Source organism: Oryx dammah, unplaced genomic scaffold (genome assembly GCF_014754425.2).
Source record: "Oryx dammah isolate SB20612 unplaced genomic scaffold, SCBI_Odam_1.1 HiC_scaffold_13, whole genome shotgun sequence".
Lineage (NCBI taxonomy): Eukaryota > Metazoa > Chordata > Mammalia > Artiodactyla > Bovidae > Oryx > Oryx dammah.
In genome coordinates this window covers 29,815,796-29,839,903 of record NW_024070197.1, presented here as the reverse complement: position 1 = coordinate 29,839,903, position 24,108 = coordinate 29,815,796, and the positions used below count along the sequence as shown (strand labels likewise).

The 24,108-nt window shown below is 37.5% G+C and overlaps 1 protein-coding gene across 3 annotated transcripts in view; it reads left to right on the top strand.

Moving 5' to 3' along the window:
* Positions 1–24,108, top strand: part of LRRC36 (leucine rich repeat containing 36) — a 36,545-nt gene that overhangs the window by 8,837 nt on the left and 3,600 nt on the right. The window contains exons 3-9 of one of the 3 annotated variants that reach the window (XM_040253291.1): positions 4,385–4,512; positions 10,081–10,132; positions 13,100–13,537; positions 16,584–16,873; positions 20,017–20,182; positions 21,420–21,607; positions 22,386–22,509. In XM_040253291.1, coding sequence (XP_040109225.1) covers positions 4,385–4,512; positions 10,081–10,132; positions 13,100–13,537; positions 16,584–16,873; positions 20,017–20,182; positions 21,420–21,607; positions 22,386–22,509 — 1,386 coding nt within the window. The remainder of the gene's footprint in view (positions 1–4,384; positions 4,513–10,080; positions 10,133–13,099; positions 13,538–16,583; positions 16,874–20,016; positions 20,183–21,419; positions 21,608–22,385; positions 22,510–24,108) is intronic. The other 2 variants (XM_040253292.1, XM_040253293.1) reach the window with 2 other exon arrangements.

Below are 24,108 nucleotides of genomic sequence, written 5' to 3'. Positions count from 1 at the left end.
GGATCACAATAAGCTGTGAAAAATTCTGAAAGAGATGGGAATACCAGACTACCTGACCTGCCTCTTGAGAAACCTGTATGCAGGTCAGGAAGCAACAGTTAGACCTGGACATGGAACAACAGACTAGTTCCAAATAGGAAAAGGAGTATGTCAAGGCTGTATATTGTCACCCTGCTTATTTAACTTCTATGCAGAGTACATCATGAGAAACGCTGGACTGGAAGAAACACAAGCTGGAATCAAGATTGCCGGGAGAAATATCAATAACCTCAGATATGCAGATGACACCACCCTTATGGCAGAAAGTGAAGAGGAACTAAAAAGCCTCTTGATGAAAGTGAAAGAGGAGAGTGAAAAAGTTGGCTTAAAGCTCAACATTCAGAAAACGAAGATCATGGCATCCGGTCCGATCACTTCATGGCAAATAGATGGGGAAACAGTAGAAACAGTGTCAGACTTTATTTTGGGGGGCTCCAAAATCCCTGCAGATGGTGACTGCAGCCATGAAATTAAAAGGTGCTTACTCCTTGGAAGAAAAGTTATGACCAACCTAGACAGCATATTCAAAAGCAGAGACATTACTTTGCCGACTAAGATCCGTCTAGTCAAGGCTATGGTTTTTCCAGTAGTCATGTATGGATGTGAGAGTTGGACTGTGAAGAAGGCTGAGCGCCAAAGAATTGATGCGTTTGAACTGTGGTGTTGGAGAAGACTCTTGAGAGTCTCTTGGACTGCAAGGAGATCCAATCAGTCCATTCTAAAGGAGATCAGCCCTGGGATTTCTTTGGAAGGAATGGTGCTAAAGCTGAAACTCCAGTACTTTGGCTACCTCATGCAAAGAGTTGACTCATTGAAGAAGACTTTGATGCTGGGAGGGATTGGGGGCAGGAGGAGAAGGGGGCGACAGAGGATGAGATGGCTGGATGGCATCACTGACTCGATGGACGCGACTCTGAGTGAACTCTGGGAGTTGGTGATGGGCAGGGAGACCTGGCGTGCTGCGATTCATGGGGTCACAAAGAGGCGGACATGACTGAGCGACTAAACTGAGCTGAACTGAACTGATGTAGACTCTTATAAAATCAACAACAGAAAGGCAAACAACCAATTTAGAAAATGGGCAAAAGATTGAGTGAATGTTTCTCCAAAGAAGATATGCAACTAGCCAACAAGCACATGAAAGATGTTCAATATCACTAGCTATAAGGGAAATGAAAGTAAAAACCACAAGGATAACATTTCACATCCACTAGGATGGCTAGAATCAAAAGGACAGACAACAGGTAACAACAACGATGTGGAGAAATTGGAACCCTCATACATTTCTGGTGGGAAAATAAAATGATATAGCTTCCTTGGAAAACAATTTGGAAGTTCCTCAAAAAGTTAGAGTTACCATTTAACCCACCAATTCCACTTCTAGATATATACCCAAGAGACATGAAAACATATGTCCACACAAAGATTTGTGCAGGAATGAAAGCAGCATTATTCATAATAGCCAAAAAATCTATCAACTTATGAATGGAGAAACAAAATAACGGCATATCCATATAAGGCATATTTTTCAGCCTAAAAAGGATTGAAGTACTGATACATGCTACAATGTTTGTCCTGAGAATATCATTGATATTCTCTAATTGACAGAAACTAGATACAAAAGGTTAAACATTGTATTATTCCATTTTCATGAAATGTCCAGAATAGGCAAATCCTATTTGATATTTGCTAGGGACTGATGAAGAAGAGAGAATTAAGAGTCACAGTTAATTTGGCCTCTTTTGGGGTGATGGAAGTAGAAGGTGGTGATGGTTGTAGAACTTTATGAATGCACTGAAAATCACTGAATTGCATACTGTAAAATGATGACTTATATGGCATGTACAATATACCTCAATTAAAGATTTCCCCCTCCAAAAAAAGTAATTCTATAGAATTTGATAATTGACATTTGAGATAAGTGAGAGAAAGTCAAAGAACAAGTTTCTATCTTGAAGGATTAGGTGAATAGTAACACCAGTATTAAAATGAGGGTTAGGGTTGGAGGTGGGACATCATCAGAAGTAGGCCTGGAAGTAAAGATTATGAGTTTAATTTAGAAAATATTTAGGGTACTTCACTGTTAGTCCAGTGGTTAAGACACTGCCTTCCAATGCTGGGTTTGGGGGTTTGATCCTTGGTTGGGGAGCTAAGATCCCACATGCCTCTCGGACAAAAAGACGAAACATAAAACAGAAACAATAGTGTAACAAATTCAATAAAAGACATTAAAAAAAATATATTTGGGATTTCCCTACTGGTCCTTTGGTTAGGACTCAGCACATTCACTGCCAGTGCCCAGGTTCAGTCCCTGGTCGGGGAATTAAGATCCCACAAGCCACGCAGCACAGCAAAAAGAAAAAAGAGAGAAAATACTGACTTTTCAGTTGTCTATGGAGCACTCTTTTGGGGGGCAGTTCAAAAAACTTAAGTCTGGACATGAAAAGACAGATAAGAGTTAAGAGATTTAGACTTAGGGTCATCAAGATTTGATTGATAGCTAAAACCAGAGAGAAGTTATGATAGCGTTCAGCAAAGAGTTGGGACCTCAGGAGATTTGTTCGAACCAAGAAGAAGGTTCAATTAAAAAAACAAAACAAAAACCTGTGAATCTAGAAAAGAGCATTAGAAAGATAGGAAAACCAAGATGAAACAGGGTCTTGGATACCTGGGAAGTTTGTGGTGTTCTGTAGGAAAGGGGTAAGAGGAGTCCTGAACCCAAAGTCACAGCTTACTAACCGTTCTAATTTCCCACTAAGAATCAGATTTTAAAACAGCAATTTTTGTTCCTCCCTTTTTTTGCTGTGTTGGAATTGCAAAGGAACCAGAGAACATAAACTTTGAGAGCTTGTCACTTTTGAGAAATAAAATTATGTCAAGTACAAGGATAGAAGGACATTTTGTACTGAAATAGCATGACGTTTCATTCCCAGAAGGCAACTCAGAAGTAAGAAGCATTTTAGAACCCCAAATGGACTGAGGGGCTGGATTTTAGAAAGGCTGGCTTTATTCTCATTCTGGGTTCTCAGTTGCCCTGCTTTATGGTATCTTTCTACTGCCAGAGCCTGCACATGGAAACTAGGTGAAGAGCACATTGTTTGACTAAGGCACAAATGTTTGAAACTATTAATATCTTAATTCTTACATACAATCCTACTAAAGAAAAAAGCCTCTCTAAACAAAAATGTCTTATTTTTATTAATGAGTCCCCCAGAAGACTCCAAATCCCAGAAAACCCCAGAATTCTGCAATTAATGTTTTGATCAAGGATCTGCAAAACCTTTTGTACAAGTGTTACAATTTAATAGAAATCTTAACTAGCTCCTTTTGAGGTGGCCAAGAGTAGGGTATAGTTTTTACTTGCTTTTCCTTTCTATTTTTAAAGTTGTTTCTCTAATAATAGGCAAAAAAAAAAAAAAAAAAAAAAACTAGGAGACCTAAAGATTTGGTATTCTCTATGAAATGTCTTGATTAGTCTTTTTCTCTCTATAAATGAGGAAATCAAGGCAGAAAGAAGCTGATTAGAAATGATGAAGCTGGGGCTTCCTTGGTGGCTCAGTGGTAAAGAATCCGCCTGCCAATGCAGGAGACTTGAGTTTGATCCCTAATCTGGGAAGATCCCACATGCCATGGAGCAGCTAATTCCATATGCCACAACTACTGAGCCTGTGCTCTAGAGCCCAGGAGCGGCAACTACTGAGCCTGCATGCTGCAACTACTGAAGCCTACCTGCCCTAGAGCCAGTACTCTGCAACAAGAGAAGTCACTGCAATAAGAAGCCTGTGTACCATGACTAGAGAGTAGCCCCTGCTCACCACAACTAGAGAAAAAAAGCCCTCACGGCAAAGAAGACCCAGCACAGCTTAAATAAACAAACAGAATTTTAAAAAAGAAATGACGAAGCTGATTTGAAATGATGAGTCACTGCAGACTGCTGATTAAAGCCCTGGAGATGCCTGATGTCAGGAGTCTATTTCCAGCCATCTCCCCCTGTAGCTGGAGATTGTTGAACTGATGTCAAAGTTTATTGTATGTTCGTTTCAGAAGTGTGCAAAAATATTTGACTTTTTAATTTTTCTTGAGCATTTCATAATTTATGAAACCTTTCATATGCATTATCTTATTTTAACCTTACTTTGACTCTGAGAGATGGAAAATTTAGATTTTATCATCACTGTTTTACAAGTGGAGGGATTGAGAGAGGTTTAGCAGTTTGCCCAAATTCACATTGTTTCCAAGTGGTGACATAGTACTCTCAGTCTTGTGACTTCTAGTATCTTTCCATAAGACATGTTGCCTTTAAAGTCTGTCAGTGCTTCATTGTATGCCTTTTCTTTTAACACAGACTCAAACAAAGGACTTTTTATTCCCTTCCCTAACCGGGAAATAAAGGACTCCCTAACAAGTACTTCTGCAACCCAGGGCAGTGTTATACCAGATCAGAAATTAGACCCTTTCCTATTGGGAACACAGGTAATGTATTCACCCTCCTGCTGGATCTATTGACTAGTCAATGATCAATGCTAATAATCCAGTAGATTCTCAGTTATTCATGAAGGTCTAAGAAGACTTTAAATATTTTTTCTCTCTTTTTAAAATTTTTATTTGGGGAAAATTGCTTTACAATGTTGTGTTAGTCTCTGTTGTACAACAACGCAAATCAACCATAATTATACATATATCACCTCCCACTTGAGCCTCCCTCCCCTCCCCTCACTCCACTGCTTTAGGTCATCACAAAGTGCCAGGTTGGGCTCCCTGTGTTACACAGCAACTTCTTACCAGCTATCTATTTTATACATGTTAGTGTATATATGTCAATGCTACTTTCTCTGTTCGTCCCACTCTCTCCTTTCCCCACTGTGTTCATAAGTCCATTCTCTATATCTGAGTCTCCATTCCTTCCCTGCAAATAGGTTTATCAATACCATTTTTCTAGATTCCATATATATGTGTTAATATATGATATTTGTTTTTCTGCTTGCTTCACTCTGTATAACAGGCTCTAGTTTCATGTACCTCATAGAACAGACTCAAATTTGTTCTTTTTTATGGCTGAGCAATATTCCATTGTATATATGTACCACATCTTATTTATCCTTTCATCTGTTGATAGACATGTAGATTGCTTCCAATGTCCTAGCTACTGTAAATAGTGCTGCTATAAACATTGAGGTACATGTGTCTTTTTCAGTTATGATTTTCTCAGGGTATATGCCCAGTAGTAGGATTTCTGGATCATATAGTAGTTTTATTCCTAGTTGTTTTTTTTTTTTTTTTAAGGAATCTCCATACTGTTCTCTATAGCAGCTGTTTCAATTTACATTCCTACCAGCAGTGTAGGAGGTGGAGTGTAGTTGATTTATAATGTTGTTAGTTTCTGCTGTACAGCAAAGTGAATCAGTTACATATATACATATATCTACTCTTTTTCAGATTTTTTTCCCATATAGGTCATTATAGAGTGTCAAGTAGAGTTCCCTGTGCTATAAAGTGAAAGTCACCCAGTCATGTCCGACTCTTTTTGACCCCATGGACTATATAGTCCTTGGAATTCTCTAGGCCAGAATACTGGAGTGGGTATCCTTTCCCTTCTGCAGGTGATCTTCCCAACCCAGGGATCAAACCCAGGTCTCCTGCATTGCAGGCAGACTCTTTACCAGCCGAGCCACAAGGGAAGCCCAAGAATACTGGAGTGGATAGCCTTTCCCTTCTCCAGCAGATCTTCCCAACCCAGGAATTGAACCAGGGTCTCCTGCATTACAGGTGGATTCTTTACCAACTGAGCTATCAGGGTAGCCCCCTTATTTACAAGACAGAGTCACAGATGTAAAAAACAATTTTAGGGTTACCAAGGGGGAAAGGAGGGGAGGGATAAATTGGGAGATTGGAATTGACATATACACACTAAGTAGTGTGACTCTGTCTTGTAAATAAATTCATTTGTACTTCTTTTCTAAGATTCCACATGTAAGTGATGATATATGACATTTGTCTTTGTCTGACTTAAGACACTTTTTTGATGAAGGCATGTTAGACACAGGAAAAGGAAAGCACAAGACAGGATGCAAAGAGCCTTCTCCTTTAATTTTAGTCTCCCCTTTCCGTCTCGCCTAGTACCTGATCAAGTGTACATATAATTTCAACACATTGTATGCCAGGCATTTTGGCACTCAGAGGGATACAACTGTTACAGATTTGGGCTGGTTTTCAGTTTTCTCCTCTCTCTCAGTGTCTCCATTTCCTGTTACTTGGCTTCTTTATATTTTCTACTTCTTAGCCTTTTAATTACTGGACTCTTAACATCTCAGGGATGGCTCTCCTAACACTGCCTCTTGGGCAATGAAGAGGCAGAGATCATGCAAGATGGCGGAAGAATTTTAAAAGTTCTTAGAGAAAAAATTGGTGGGAGTCCATTATTTATATGAAAGAATGTGATGCAGGAAGCAGAATCAATGACTTTATATTCAACTTCTTTTTGCATTTTCTTTGATAAGTTATTGAGTAGTAAATTTGCTGAAAATATCCAGAAGGAGAAAGAAAAGAAGGAAAGACTGATTAATCCACAATTTGGATAATCAACACTATATACAAGGAAAAAGATAGTAAGATTTCCTTTCAGGTTGAACTGTTATAATGCCTTCATTTTATAAAAGGACAGATTAGCATTTAGTTGGTTTCTTTGTTTTTAGAGATTCTCCTTGGGTAATTTAGAAACTACTTCAATTACCATTTTTTAAAAAAAACTTGGTATTGTTTTAAAGAAATGGAGACAAAAGTATACTCTATTTGTGACTTTAGGGACTGTAGCCTGACAGCTCCTCTGTCTTGGCACTTCTTCCTCCAGGGGACCTTCACAACTCAGGAATCAAACCTGTGTCTCCTGCGCTGGCAGGCAGATTCTTTACTGCTGAGCCATTAGGAAAGCCTTACTCTAATTTACAGTTAACATTAAATAGCACTTTTTATATTTTAAAAAACCCAAAACTTTGAAATAACTTCTTGAAGTGAGAGGAAAAAGGAAATTGAATAAATAGCCTGCTTTATGTCCTCTTAGTTTAAGAAACAGGAAGTAGGATTTCTTTCTCTGCATAACTACCAAAAAGATACTGAATACTTGAAGATGGTTTTTTAAAAAGCAAACTCTAGATGCAAAAGTAGGAAGTCAAGAGATACCTGGAGTAACAGGCAAATTTGGCCTTGGAGTACAAAACGAAGCAGGTCAAAGGCTGACAGAGTTTTGCCAAGAGAATGCACTGGTCATAACAAACACCCTCTTCCAACAACAAAAGAGAAGACTGTACACATGGACATCCACAGATGGTCAATACCATAATCAGATTGATTATATTCTTTGCAGCCAAAGATGGAGAAGCTCTATACAGTCAACAAAAACAAGACCGGGAGCTAACTGTGGCTCAGATCATGAATTCCTTACTGCCAAATTCAGACTGAAATTGAAGAAAGTAGGGAAAACCACCAGACCATTCAGGTATGACCTAAGTCAAATCCCTTACAATTATACAGTGAAAGTGACAAATAGATTCAGGGGATTAGATCTGATAGAGTGCCTGAAGAACTATGGAGGTTCGTGACATTGTATAAGAGGCAGTGATCAAGATCATCCCCAAGATAAAGAAATGCAAAAAGGCAAAATGGTTGTCTGAGGAGGCCTTACAAATAGCTATGAAAAGAAGAGAAGTTAAAGACAACGGAGAAAAGGAAAGATATACCCATTTGAATGCAGAGTTCCAAAGAATAGCAGGGAGAATAAGAAAGCCTTCCTCAGTGATCAATGCAAAGAAATAGAGGAAAACAATAGAATGGGAAAGACTAGCGATCTGTTCCAAGAAAATTAGAGCTACCAGGGGAACATTTCATGCAAAGATGGGCACAATAAAGGACAGAATGTATGGACCTAACAGAAGCAGAAAATATTAAGAAGAGGTGGCAAGAATACACAGAAGAACTATACAAAAAAGATCTTCATGACTCAGATACCCACAATGGTGTGATCACTCACCTAAGAGCCAGACATCGTGGAATGTGAAGTCAAGTGGGTCTTAGGAGTTATCACTATGAACAAAGCTAGTGGAGGTGATGGAATTCCAGTTGAGCTATTTCAAATCCTAAAAGATGATGCTTTGAAAGTGCTGCACTCAATATGCCAGCAATTTTGGAAAACTCAGCAGCGGCCACAGGACTGAAAAGTTTAGTTTTCATTCCAATCCCAAAGAATGGCAATGCCAAAGAATGATCAAACTACCACACAATTGCACTCATCTCACTTGCTAGCAAAGTAATGCTCAAAATTCTCCAAGCTAGACTTCAATAGTACGTGAACCGTGAACTTCCAGATGTTCAAACTGGATTTAGAAAAGGCAGAGGAACCAGAGATCAAATTGCCAACATCTGTTGGATCATCGGAAAAGCAAGAGAGTTCCAGAAAAACATCTACTTCTGCTTTATTGACTATGCCAAAGCCTTTGACTGTGTGGATCACAACAAACTGTGGAAAATTCTTCAAGAGATGGGAAATACGAGATACCTGACCTGCCTCCTGAGAAATCTGTATGCAGGTCAAGAAGCAACAGTTAGAACTGGACATGGAACAACAGACTGGTTCCAAATTGGGAAAGGAGTACATCAAGGCTATATATTGTCACCCTGCTTATTTAACTTATATGCAGAGTACATCATGTGAAATGCTGGGATGGATGAAGCACAAGCTGGAATCAAGATCACTGGGAGAAATATCAATAACCTCAGATATGCAGATGACACCACCCTTATGGCAGAAAGTGAAGAAGAACTAAAGAGCCTCTTAATGAAAGTGAAAGAGGAGAGTGAAAAAGTTGGCTTAAAACTGAACATTCAGAAAACTAAGATCATGGCATCTGGTCCCATCACTTCATGGCAAATAGATGTGGAAACAGTGACAGACTTTATTTTGGGGGGCTCCAAAATCACTGCAGATGGTGACTGCACCCATGAAATTAAAAGAAACTTATTCCTTGTAAGAAAAGCTATGACCAACCTAGACAGCATATTAAAAAGCAGAGACATTACTTTGCCAACAAGTAATGTCCATCTAGTCAAAGCTATGGTTTTTCCAGTAGTCATGTATGGATGTGAGAGTTGGACTATAAAGAAAGGTGAGCAATCAAAGAATTGATGCTTTTGAACTGTGGTGTTGGAGAAGACTCTTGAGAGTCTCTTGGACTGCAAGGAGATCCAACCAGTCAGTCCTAAAGGAAATCAGTCCTGAATGAATATTCATTGGAAGGCCAGATGCTGAAGCTGAAGTTCCAATACTTTGGCCACCTGATGTGAAGAAGTGACTCATTGGAAAAGACCCTGATGCTGGGAAAGACTGAAGGCGGGAGGAGAAGGGGACAACAGGGGATGACAGAGGATGAGATGGTTGGATGGCATCACTGACTTGATGGATATGAGTTTTGAGTCAGCTTCGGGAGTTGGTGATGGACAGGGAACCCTGGCATGCTGCAATCCATGGGGTCACAAAGAGTTGGACACGACTGAGCAACTAACTGAACTGGGATGGCTTTCTGCTTTGTATAAATCCTTGCTTAATTATGCCTTAGATTAATTTTCAGCCTAAAGGTCCCAGTAGCTCCTGTGCTTGATGCTCAGCTTTACCAGAGGTAATATAAATATGAGTTCTTTAAACAGAAATAAGTTTGGAAAGGTGGTACCAACTAAATTCTATGCTGAATTATCAAAAATAGAGAAAATGGAGTATCTCACCATTTGGTGTGTTCTTTACTATCTAAAGAGTATTTTGTCTTTGCAAGGCATCTCTTTATCTGCTTCAAAACAACTCTAGAAACTCTTTGCATTGTGGCTAGTTTAAAGAATTTTTACCCCCAATTTTATTTAGTTTTTTTATTTGGGTCCCTAGTTTGCAAGGATGGACTTGCTTACTAACAGGGAAGTATTCTGAACCCTTCCCCCTCTCTGTTCTAGTTAAACTCATGTCTGAATGCCCACTGACGCTCTTCTAAAAACCTTTCTTTTTAGATGCAGGAAGTGGCAAGAAGGGAGATGCCAAGTGAGAATAACCAGGAAGATGGTAAATATTTTGCTTACAATATTTTTCTCCATGCTAGTCAGAGAAATCTAGATATGATGGGATTTGAGAGAAGATGGAGGGAGATGTCTCTGTCCAGGGGCACTACACAGTGAATTCTTTTCTGCTTTCATAAAGGGTTACCCTGGATGCTTAGTGACGTCTGAGATTTTTCTAGTTGAGGAGAGGATAGTCTGACTTCCTTTATTCTTGACTTTTTGTATTGCCTAACTATTACTTGTTTATTTTACCTTTCTTGCCTTCTTTTGGATTTATTATGGTTTTAATCACCAATTTTTCCTTTCTGCTAATTTATAAGTTATGCACTCTTTCTGTACTTCTGATATTATTATGCCCCAAATTATAATATGAGTCCTTAACTTGTTCAACTTCAAAATTAATCAACACCTTAACACCTCTCTTGGAAAATTCAAAAAGCTTAAAGTACTTTATTCCTTTTAATCCCTTCTGATTAATGTATAGTTATTATGGATTTTAATTATATTTTTAAAAACTCACTAGATACTATTTTTATAAAGTCAATGTTTATTTAAGCTTATCCATATATTTACTACTTTGTTTTGCTCCTTATTTCTTCTTTTTTTAATCCTAGACTTCCCTTCTGAGATAATTTTCCTGTAGTTCATAGTACGTCTTTTAGAATTTTCTTTAGTGTATGTCTACTGGTAATGAATTCTTTCAGTTTTTGATTGTCTGAAAATGCCCCTATCTCACTATCATTCTTAAAGGGTATTTTGGTTGGGTATAAATTTCTATGTTGGCAGTTATTTCTTTCAAAATAGTGAAGGTATTCCACTGTAGTCTGTCTTTTATGGTTGCTTTTGAGAAGTTAGCTAGAAATTTGTCACTCCTACAAGGATAATGTTTTTTCTTCTGGCTGCTTTTAAGATTTTCCAATTGCGTTTGATGTTTTTGTGATTTCACTATGATGTGTGAATTTCTTTTTATTTATCTTGTTTGGTATTTATTGCACTTGAATTGGTACATTCTGTCTCATTATTTCTGCAGAGTGCTTCAAAATAATGTGTCCTATTTTTTCTGTCTTGTCCCTCTATAACTCTTGATTAAGTAAATATATGTCAGAGACTTTTACATTGTCCTCTTTGCCTCTTATTCTTCATATAATTCATCTTTTTTTTTTTTTTGATCTACATTCTGGATAATTCCTTCTGACCCATACTTTAAATTCATTCTTTTCAGCTGTGTCTAATCTGCTGTTAAGCTTATTTGCTGGATTCTTAATTTCACTAATTTTATTTTCAGTTTTATAAATTTGATTTGGTTCTTCTTCAAATCTGCTGGGCCACTTTTTATAAGCAGAAATTTCCCAGATGTTTTATATCTTTAAACATAGTAAAAATAGCCATTGTATAGACTGCATCTATTCCAATTTTTGTGTGCCTGTGTTGTCTGTTTTTTCCTACTCATTCTCGCTTGTCTTATTTCCTTTTTTGTTTCCTTTGTATTTTAAAAACTATTTGTAGGAATGGTTTATTTATTTATTTATTTTTAGATTTTTAAGTATGGAATAAAATCAATTGTTACTTTATTTATTTATTTTTTATTTTACTTTACAATTCTGTATTGGTTTTGCCATACATTGACATGAATCCACCACGGGTGTAGGAATGGTTTAAAGTCTTACGTGAAGGTATCTTTTCCAGATCAGACTTTCATTTGCTTTTACCAGTTGGCTAGGGGACTATCAATCTGGGATCATCTTAATCCATGCTCAAAACTTGAGGTTCCCTGGATCACCCAGATAATACAAACCTGGATTACCAGTGTACAAGGGCTGGTTTATTTCCAGTTTACCTTTATTCTGAAAATTGTTTCCTGCTTAGGTTCCCATCTTAATGTTGGGTGGGTGGTGAGGGGGTGGTTTCTCATACTCTTTACCTTGGATGGCTCCTGGACTAGGATTTTATACGTTTTATCCTAAATCTCCTTAGAGAAAAAATGACTTTAAGTGCTAGACTCATCTATAAGAGTTCTTGCTGTTTTCTAGACTTTGGCCTAGAAATTCCTCTCTAGCTTGTTAGCTCTTTAATGCTTTTAAAGGATATATATATCATCCCACTTTTTAGATATCTTCAACAGGAGGGATAGTCTGAATTATCTAGTCTCATTACTTGTTCTTAGATTCTTTTTCTTACATAAAAATATTATTCTTTAACATTTCTTCCACTATATGGACTGGTGCTTAGTAAAAACGTTGATATTCTTAAAGATTCTATAGAGATAGAAAGTTCCACTGTTCTGAGTTAATGTGACTAACTCAGGAAGGCCTTCAAACATATGAATATCTGAAAACCCCAAAGAACACAGAGACTTCTCTCTTTGTCTGATGCTTTAGTTGCCCCACTCTGAGGCTTTTCAGAGATTCTGATACAGCTGACTGAGAGAAATGTTTTGGAATTGGTTTAGGGGTTTTCATAGGTTTTGCATTTCCTGTCATTTAATTGGTTTATGATAGTGGTTCCCAATGTGTGAACCTATATCCTCTGGGTGGAGATTTGGAGTGGGAATGGGTTTAGCTTTATTGTGAGGATTCTGTGAAATCAGAGACCTACCAATTGTTGTCCATAAACTGAATACATACACAACTTTTGTCATGTGGGGGTGCACCAAAATAGTGGAAGTGTAAATACAGAAAACCCTGACACTACAGTTTTCGAAGGAAATTCCTAGGGAATTAGGTTGACGTAAAATTTATCTTCAGAATGCTATAGTCTTTACTGTTTACACAATGTCCAGCATGTTTTGTTGTTCTTCCATGTAGAAATCCCTCCATAATTTTATGCTACCACTTATAAAAATTATAAACCATTTCTTCCTGAGAACTGAGAACTGGTTTTTTTTTTTTTTTGGTAGACAAGAGTTTATCTAGTGAACAAGGCTACCCTAAAAATTCTCATTGTCTTTTTCCCCCCGCTTGGTGATGGTTAGAAATCAGACGCTACTCACCTCATCAGTTGACAGTTCGATCCCCAGAGAAGATGGCTAAAGAAGGGTACCGAATATCTTTTTTGGACAACAAGTCTTCAGGTTCTTCTCCAGAAAAGGACTTGATACCAAAACCTGATACTTATCAGCTTACCCATGATGCTTCATTGGGTAAACGCCTGGATGTGGGTGATTCTAGCCAGATTCATCCCTATCAGTTACCTTCAGATGTTGGTCTAGAAAATTATGATAGTCATTCTCAAAATCTGTCCCTTCACGGAAGTATTGGTAAAAGGCCTCAGAGAAACAAGAACTACCGAGAATATAGCACAAAGCCTTCAAATAACATGAAAGCCACCACATCCCATTCCTGTGGAGACTTACTGACTTCTCTGTCAAACCCTGACTCCAGCACCGGAAGGCTTTTGAAGCTTAGTTCAGGTAATAGCTTCCTATCAGTTTGTAGGCCTCTTTTCTTTAATAGATGTGAAGATTGAGGTTTAACTGGATCTCTTGGAATAAATATTTCTTACATTGGTGAATTCCTTGTCAGTCCAATGGTTAGGATTCTGCACTTTCACTGCTGAGGGTGTGGGCTCCGTTCCTGGCTGGGGAACTAAAATATCCTGCAAGCTGCATGATGCGGCCAAAAGTAAATAAATAAATCATGACCAGTAGTCAGAGCCTCAAGAAATCTACAGGGTATGAGTTTTACATGATAGATATATTAGAGAAAATTCGTATAAATGCAAACTTGATAACTATATGTTATTTCAGTTAAATAGCATCCTGGGATATATTTCTAGTAACATTTAGTCTTTTCTGGTCTCAATCACTTCTATTGAGAGTTACTTTTTCATAAAAAGCTAGTTTTAGGAAAGTAAGTGTTGGGAGACCACTCTTTAGGTATGTATTAATTCAACAAAATGTATTAAATACCTACTATATGCCAGATGCTATTCTAGCTCTATAGATAACATATCAAACAAAAGTGAAATTCCATGTGTATTTTTGCATTAATAAAAAAGGTCCCTACTTTCATGGAAATTCTATTCTAAAGAGTTGAGACAGATGATAAATAAATTATAAATATAGAAGTCAGCTTATGATAAGTGTTGTGAAGAAAAATAACATAAGGGTATTAGAGAATGGCTTCCCAGGTGGCTCCAGTAGTAAAGAATCCGCCTGCCAATGTAGAAGACATAAAATATGTGGGTTTGATCCCTGGGTCAGGAAGATTCCCTGGAGGAGGGCATGGCAACCCACTCCAGTATTCTTACCTGGAGAATCCCATGGACAGAGGAGCTTGGTGGGCTATAGTCCATAAGGTCATAAAGAGTTGGACATGACTGAAGCAACCTAGCATGTACACATGCACGTAGCACTTAGAGAGTATATGAAGGAGGTAAAGCTTTAGATGAAATGGTCAGGGAAAGCTTCTCAAATGAGAAGTAAAAGTACAGACTTAAATAAAATACATGTGAGTCATGTCGATAACTTGTGGGGGGAGAAATTTTAGACAGTGGAAATATAAGTGCAAAGTTCCTGAAACTGGAACATGCTTGGCATGTTCAAGGAACAATGAGGAAACAGGGCTGCTATAGCAGAGTGAGGTAGATGAGGTGTATAGATAAAGTCAGATAATCAGGCATTTATTCTGGGTCAGATCAGGAGCTGTTGGAGAGTTTGTAGCAGAGAAGTGACATCTAACTTAAAAATTACTCTTGCTACTTAGTTGAGAATACACAATGAGGGGCAAGGATAGAAGTTTCTAAAATTCTAAAAGTAGATCAGAATCTGGATAAGAGATGATGGTAACTTGAACTAGAGAGAAAGCAGTATAGGTGGTGAGAAATAGATTTTGAATATGTTCCAAAGATAACACTCCATGATTTGCTGCTGGGTTGAGGATGAAGTGTGAGAGAAAGCAAGTCAAGTGTAACTCTCAGGTTTCAAGTCTGGATAAATGGAAGGATGGAGTTACCATTTACTCAGATGGAAAAGAGTGGGAGGAACAGGTTTTAGGATAGGTACCAAGAATTGGTCTTAGACATGTTGAGTTTGAGGTGCCTATTAAAACTTCTCAGAGATGCCAATTTGATAATTAGATATATTAGTCTGGAGTTCAGGGAAGAAGGTCGGAATTAAAAGTGTGTGGATGGCATTAAAACAGGCTGGATATAATCTCCCCAAGAGGGTAAATATAGAAAAGATATCTGAGGACTAACTTGAGTCCTCCAACAATTAGAAATCTCACTGATGAAGAGAAACCATCATGGAGAGCAAGAAAGTGGCAGCCACTAAGTAAGAGAAAAGAAAAAAGCCAAAGAGGGAGTGGTAACCAGGAGGCCACATGAAAAATATGTTTCAGGAAGGAGATAGTGATAAATACAGTGTCAGATGTTTTTAACAGATGCCTTTAACATTTCTGGGACCGAGAAATGATCATGGTATTTGGCAATGCATTGGTGGTGATGGTTTGGTCACTTAAGTCATGTCTGACTCTTGCGACCCCATGGACTGTAGCCCCTGCCAGATTCCTTGGTTCATGGGATTTCACAGCAAGAATACTGGAGTAGGTTGTCATTTCCTTCTCCAGGGTATCTTCCTAACCCAGGGATTGAACCCATGTAGTGAGCAGCTTCAGGAGACACGTGATTAACAAAAGCCTTGTTGAGGTGAATTAAAGAAAGAATCATAGGAGAAGCAATGGAATTACCGAATATATACAACACCTTCAAGGAGTTTTGCAGTGAAGGGGAGCAAAGATGTGGAAATGTAGCTGGAAGGGGGGATGGGATCAAAGAGAACATGGTGGAAATGACCCATTAGAGGGAAAATTGTTGATGCAGGAAAGAAAAGGGACAATTACAAAAAAACAAAATAGGGGGTGGTCTAGAGGAGATGGAATCTAGTCTACCAGTGGAGAGTTGGCCTTGGACTGAAGCACAGACAGTTGATCTATTACAATAAGAAGGAAGGCAGATAATTTATAGACCCAAATACAGGTGGAATTGGTAGATTTAGTGGTGAGATCACATAAATGTTTTCTTTGATTGCCTCTGATTTGCTCAGAGAAATAAAGCACCTGAGAGTGAGGAGGGAGGAGAAAGAGTTGGAAGTTTGAGGAGAAGAGATGTGAAATAGTGATCTCAAAGAATAGGAGAGTAAATTGATTAGGGTAATGTATTAAAATAGCTGGGCCCAGTTAAGATAATGGTTATGAATTTAAAGTGAAGATGATGGAAAGAGATGCATATTGTTTTCTAGTCACTTCCCACTGCTCTGTAGATTTGGATTATGTGCACAGAGTATTTAACCAGATTTGGGGCTTTGTCAGGTGGATGGGGAGGGAGAATCCAGACAGTTGAGAGTATATACTAGGGAGAGGCCATTGTGACCCTTGGACTTCAGACAGGTTAAGGAAGGAAGGGAGACTTGAGAGAGCTGAAGAGCAGGTTCATCTCCTGGCCTGTTTCCTTCACAGATCTGTATGCCGCAACCCATTTCAACAGTGACCCTGCTCTGGTGGTGAATGTAGAGCAACAATTAGCCACCAGCCTCAGTGATTTAACACAAGCACATGGTTCTTTCCCAAACAACTCCATCCTGGGAGACTCTCTGAGGACACTGCTATTGCCTACTGGGACATCAGAAAACAGAGAGAATTTGACCAAGAGGTCGTTAAGCCCATCAAGAAGAGGATTCAGACGGAAGGAAAATATCCTTGCCACCCTGAATACAAAACATGGTTTCAGAGATGCTACAGGCAGTGAGGCAAGTGTTGGCTTGTTTGTGCTTGTACAAAAACACATCAGGTCCAAGATTAGAATGGGGTTCTGTTTTGGTGGTGGTAGTTTCGATCAAGGGTGATAGAAATTCAAAGGGATTTTCAGAGGTCAGTGGGTAATACTGCCAGACCAAAGGCTGTGATTTTCTTGCCTTTGGGAAAGTCAGTCCCCTTCTGCTGCATTTCTGTCACAGGAAGAATGGTCCCTATTCTACTTCCAGAGCATAAATATGGGGGGAAGTACTTTGATAATAAGTGGACAGAGTTTGTGATAGCAAAGAATACACAAGTTGCCAGGGGCTCAGGGTTGGTTGAAGAATGATCTCTGTTTCATTGTTGCTTATAATCTTACCATGTTTACACATTTGCTTTGGCTACAAATGACTAACTTGCTAGGGACCTTTCTTCTGAAAGCATTGCTTTCCTGTCCAAAAACTAAAATTATTCCAGTTTTTCCCCAGAATGAATTAGATTAAGATGATGAATTAAATAATCCAAAGGATTTTTAGCTGACAGTTGGTTCAGGGAGTAAACAAATCAAAAAACATTCCCACACATATTATTTAATTCATTTTATAAAATTGTAGTACAATAGTTAGTGTTGTTCTTACCATTAACTAAGTTTTGTCACTGCCTTTGTATACATCCCTCCATGGAGAATGCCATCTTCTCTCCTCTCATCTATCTGAATATTAATTTTTCTCCAGGCTTTAATTCCATCATGAAGCCTTCTTCTCATTAGTTAAAGGAACTATAGCTCTCAGGACATTCTCTTCCCTTGAACCCATAGTCTTAGTCATACAAATCATTTGTCATTTAATGACTTACTACCTTGTGAGAAAGCAGGTTATTTGGTCAAAAACAACTATTTCTCGTCACTTTTGTTTCAGTTGCTGGAAATCTTTTTGCACATCAATATGGGCTTATAAAGGGATTTTGTTGTTTGGTTGCTTGGCTTTTTTTAGCTTTAAATACTTTCTATTCAGTTTTCAAAATTTTGGAATTGGTTATAATTTTTGTGTACCAAAGGGGGCAGTCTTGTAATACTTTTTTGACTTTTTGGTCCTTTTTTGTTTTCCATCTTCAGTCACTGATGCCTATTGTTCTAGAAAAGAGCACTAGTGTTAATGTATTTAGGGTAAAGCCATAGCAACATTTAGGATATTTGGGTGCTATATTAATAAGATATGTTCTAGGAAATTTTCTCACCTCTATTTCATGTTATATTGTTAAAACAGTAATTAAAATCTCAATCTCAACAGTACTTAAAATCTCAACTTTTCTGGACTGTCTTAAAAATTCCCATTTCTTTTTTCCTGTTAGATACTGTATTTCTTTATATGAAAAGTTATAAAAGATGCTTGAATATAACTATAAAAGAAATACACTGTTTAGTTTTTAGAAAGGTATAAATCAGAAGAGCATTTAAAATTTTTTTAAAAAAAAAAAAAAAAAAAAAAAAAGTTGTTTAAAAAATAACCCCATATAAAAAAACACAAAATTAAATCAAATATGAATTCTTGATGAGAAAATTTATTTTTAACCAACTGACTTTAGAATCACAAATTATAAAAATTAAATTTAAAAAAATCATAAGGCATAATTTGCTGAAAATTAAAAGTAACAGAATTATTCCAAAGTTCATAAAAAAATTATCCCCCACTCTCACCACATTATGAAAAGTGAAAGAAAATACATAAGGCATATGTGTGTTTCTAAGTTGCTTCATGATGTTCACACAGTATTACCAATATGTGAAAAACCAGACATTTTGGTTGGATTTTGAAATGGACATTTCAATATCCATTTTTCACAAGATCCTCTAAAGTGGCTTGTAGTGTAACCAGTCTTTCTATGACTTTCCTTCCTAATCAGATTAATTTCTTAAGGACTTCATCTTTTACTTCATATGTTCACAGACCTTATATAGAACTCTCAATGCACATGATCAGTGTTCAGTACAGATCAGTTTAATAAATGTTTATCCCATTTATAAAGCTTTTCCTTACTAATCATAGGCCACATGTGTGACTCAAGTCATAAATATCACTGTCTGGTGTTCTGTTTCATGGTTGTCAGATATGACAGCATTAGCTAATTAATCTTTTATGTATTTTTAATATCAAAAGAGCCAAAGATTGAGAAATAATTTGGCTGTTTTTAATATGTAACAGCTTTCTTGAAGTCCCTTGAGAACTCACAAAAAAGATTGATCTGTCCAGTAAAATTTACAATGTTTTTTAAATTTTTGAAAATTTTATTTACTGGCTGCACTAGGTCTTTGGTGCTGCTCATGAGCTTTCTCTAGTTGTAGTGTTTGGGCTTCTCATTGCAATGGCTTCTCTTGTTGCAGAGCACAGGCTCTAGGGCACACTGGCTCAGTAGTTGTGGTGCATGGGCTTAGTTGCCCTGTGGCATGTGGGATCTTCCTGGACCAGTGATTGAACCTGTGTCTCCTGCATTGGCAGGTGGATTCTTAACCACTGGACTACCAGGGAAGTCCCCAATTGTTTTTTAATTCATTCAGACATGACTAAATATATAGACATATACATCATTTCCGAATGAATTAAAAACAATTGGAAGTTTCGCTGGAGAGAGAGCTCTACCTATGCATCTATATACATAAGATTTTTACTGAATAAAAAGTATCTTTAGTACTGGGTCCAACAATAGCATTTAACATAACACTTAAAATGTTATAGGACAGTTATGTTTATATATATTAATATACTAAATATAAGCTTATGAGTTATAACTTTTATTGAATTACTCCCCATTTTATTTTATGATAATATAATACCTTAAAAAGTGTTCTACAGTTTAATCCCTTTCCATATTCATAACATAATATGTTAAGCCATAGACATAGGTGTTAAAATATTTTTTGTACTTTTCTGAAAATCTCTATAGAAAATTATGATAGAAGATACTGTTTGCTTTGAAATTATCCTTGTATATATTATTGTATCTGTCTTAGACATAAATAATATTCTACTCAAATCTGAACTGAAAGATGAAGTCAACTTTCTCTTTTGCTTAATGTTAACCCTTTAAATGTCTGGGTTTTTACTTCCCTTATTGTGTAAGAATTGACAAATGGTTGGGTGTTTTTTTTTTTTTTCTTGAGCCTCTCTCTAGTGACCTGGGCAGTTTGCATGGTTTGCCAGGAAACCACAGTCCCCCAGTCTCTGCCAGAACCTCTCATGTGGCCACTGTCCTCAGACAGCTCCTGGAGCTAGTGGATAAGCACTGGAATGGCTCCGGCTCCCTCCTCCTGAACAAGAAGTTTCTCGGTAAAGCGAATTCATTCTCAGTTCCCAGAGAAGGGCTCAGCCTTGCTTCTGCTCTGTTTCTCCTCTACATTCTGATAAAAGCCGCTCAGCCCCCTTTACTTGCAGGGGAAATTGTTCTCATGAACACTTATCAAAATTTGTCAGCCACACAATGATAGACAAATCTGCATTTTTCTTATAATCGTCTTCCCTGTTTTTCCTTTTTTGGTTGCACCGTGCAGCTTGCCACCTCTATGCAGGCTCTTAGTTCCCTGACCAGGGATTGAACCTGGGCCCACGGCAGTGAAAACACCAAATCCTAACTGCTCTACTGCCAGGGAATTCCATTCTCTGTTTTTATAAGCACTCTTCCCTCCTGTACCAGTTGTCTTGTTTTCCTGTAACTTTTTTTTTTTTTGGTAGTCTTTAAGTGATGATATATAAAATAAAGCGTGGTCATGTTAATGATTACAAAAGGATTTTATGATCCTTGGGGAAAATGCCAATAATAAATACAATAGAAACTGAGTTCGATCATCAGAGGTCTGAGATGCCTATGGAAATGTTATGATTTGTAAAACTCTAATGACTAAATGACCTGGACTCTTTTTCAGGACTTTGTTTTTAGGAACTTAGGGAAAAACAGTTTTGCAAATATTGTCCCTATGTTTCTTTTTGTTGCTTAATAGTAGTGGTAAGAGTTTGAGTAAAAACTAGGAACTTTAAGGGCTTCCCTGTTGGCTCAGGAAGTAAAGAATCCTGCAATGCAGGAGACCCGGGTTTGATCCCTGGGTCAGGAAGATCCTCTGGAGAAAGACATGGTAACCCACTCCAGTATTCTTGCCTAGAGAATTCCATGGACAGAAGAGCCTTGAGGGCTGTCCATGGGGTCATAAAAGAGTCAGATATAACTTTAAAGTTGTTTAGGCTTAGCTTTTTTGTTGTTTTTTAATATCTAAAGTGACATACAGAAGAAAAAGTCTTAGCCCAGTTACTTTCCTTCCCACATTGATCCTTTGCTCTTGTTTTATAGGAAATTATCCCCAGGAGCCATTCATCAGTGATTAGAGAATAGCACAGAGCATGCACTCATGAGAGTCTGCTGTTGTTTCTCCACAGATGTGGGATATAGCTTTTTTATCTCCATCATGAAACATCTCTTACAGTTACTTACTAAATTCTTGTAAAAAGGAGACATTAGATTACCCTATTTGTCCAACAGAGCTGGTAGTTATTGACTAGGAATTCTCTGCTTTAGCTTTTAAGACTGGCCCGTGTGCCCAACCTGAATTTTTGGCAGGTCCTGCCCGAGATCTGCTTCTGACCTTGGTAGTCCCTGCTCCTTCTCAGCAGTGGTGTCGCTCACATCCGGAAGATACATCAAAAGCCTTCCACAGGAGGGAGATGGAACTGAAGGAGACAGGGCAGCTGGTCCCTAATGACATGGTATGCTGCTCTCATCTTCTTTTCCTACTCTTCCTTTACTAGAAAAGGACGAGGCAGCAAGGCTAGAACAGCTCTGTGCCATAAAGATCATCATCACCTGAACACCTAGATGCTTATGAACTGAAATATAGAAAAGTCAGTCTCTGCAAATTAGGAACACAAAACTTGCAGGGACAGCTTGGAGGTTCTTCGGGGTTGACTCCCTAATACAAAAATTCTAAGGAAAGGCTTGAAATGGAAAAGAAAAAAAAAAAAGGCCCTAGAGTGAAAACATTTAGGATTGTGTTCTTGGTTATGATTTGATTCAGATGAGGGAAGTTAAATGTCTCTGGGACTGTCTTTCCTCCATTCTGATGGAGAGCCCTAAACCAGGGGCCAGTCCTAGAGCGTTAGGCTTCAGGTGCTGGGAGCGAAAGAAGGGATTCATTTTCTTAGACTACCCCCCCTAACCTTTTCTTAACATTAGAGGATTTTCAGACATCAAGTTTATTTTCTAGAAACTTTAAATAGGTGACTCATAATGCTGGCCACTTGTCAAAACAACCACTTGTTTTGTAATAGTAGCGGATAATTCACATGTGGTAAAAATGCATGTGGTAAGTTTCTTTGCTGCACTTGAGCTATGTTTACCAATGAATTAAAATTCTAGTGAGAAAGAGAGAGGCTGACCTCCATTCAGTTTATCACTAAAAAGAGCAAAGATTCTTTCAGTCTTCTAAAAACACTTCCCAGAATTTCAGATTCTTAATGTGTTTGTCTTTTGTTTTCTAATCTAAAGGAAAGTTTGAAGCAAAAACTAGTCAGAGTACTGGAGGAAAACCTCATTTTGTCAGAAAAAATCCAGCGTTTGGAGGAAGGTACTACCACTTCAATTGTCAGTGGGCACCCATCGCACGCTTATGGTAAGTTCAGGAAAGCAATGTATGGTGCATCTCAAGATATTTTGTTTATAGATAACCCATTTAATAAGCTTTATCATCCAGAGCTCACATGGCTTCCTAAATGGAAACAATCATTTTGCCTCAGAGTTGTAATGCAGGTGACTTGAGTTACCAGAGTAAGAGAGTTTACTCTTTTATCAGTGTAAAGCATTTACAAATGTTATTATTGTCATTATTTTTTGAGAATGACACTTGTTTTTTTTTCTGATTATAGCAGAAGATCATGTTCCTTACAGAAAGTTTGAAAAATATAAGGAAAATAAAATCGCACTACCCAGAAATAACTACCATTAGTGTTTTGGGTGTATTTTCTTTCACCTATATCCCTATACATATATTTTAAAGTCAGAACTGAAATTTGTGTTTTGATTTTTCAAAACGAATTTACATACAACAAAATGCACACATTCTAAGTTTGATGAGTTTCTCAAAATGTATACTCATTTAATTCCATCCAATCAAAATACAGAACACTTCCCTACTCTAAAAAGTTCAACTCTGGTGCATTTAGGTTCCCCTGCCATCGACCCTCGGCAATCTGATTCCTACAAGCTAATGTTATTAATTTAATAGCCTAGGCATTTCCTCTAATATCACATGACTATACCATATTTATCTATTTAGTCCTCTATATAGTTGTTTTTAATGTTAGTTATTATAAATAAAGCTGTCATTATTTATATTATAAATAATTCAAAGAATTTCCAAACATTCAAAGACTTGAAATAGAAGAAAAGACCCTAGAGTGAAAATGCTTCTCTAAGATCGTCTTCTCTTCTGGTGGAGCTGAGAGACCTAATATTTATGCTGTGATAAATAATGCAGCTATTAATATCTGTGTGTATAAATCGTTGTGTACATTTTCGACCAGTTTTCCTAGGAGACATTCCTTGAAGTAGAATTAGTGGGTCCAAGGATGTGAACGTTTTTGAGGGTTTTGTTACACATTACCAAATCATTCCTAAAAAGGTAGTTTCAGTTTATACGCACATCAGCAGCAAGTATGTGTTTGAATGCCTTTTCATTTTACCCTTGCCAACACTTGGTATTGTATATTTTTCTTCATTATGACAAGTGAAAAGTAATATCCCATTGAATTTGTGATTTGTTCTACTTTATTCTTAGTATAGTTTAGGTAGATAAAAGTCTACCCTTGACTTTAAACTTCTAGTTCAGCACACTGAAACAAACATTATGGGTATTTGGATATTTGTATGAGAAATTTGATTTGGAAATCAGCATTGAATTTCCAGAGTTGAATCTTGTCTATCTAATGTTTATAAGCCTGAATAATCAAGACATCAGTCTCCACTTACCTATACTGAAAATAAATAGGTGTTTATTCACTAGATACTTGTTTTCAACCAGCTGTGAGGCCCAGTACTCTCTTTGGATTACTGGTGATAAATACAGCTGTTGCAGCCCTGATTTCTACCTTCCAGAATCTTGCTACTCAAAATGTGAACCAGAGATCAGCAACATTAGCATCACCTGGGGATTTGTTATATATATATATATAGAATACTTGGCCTCACCTCAGACCTACTGATGGAGAAGGCA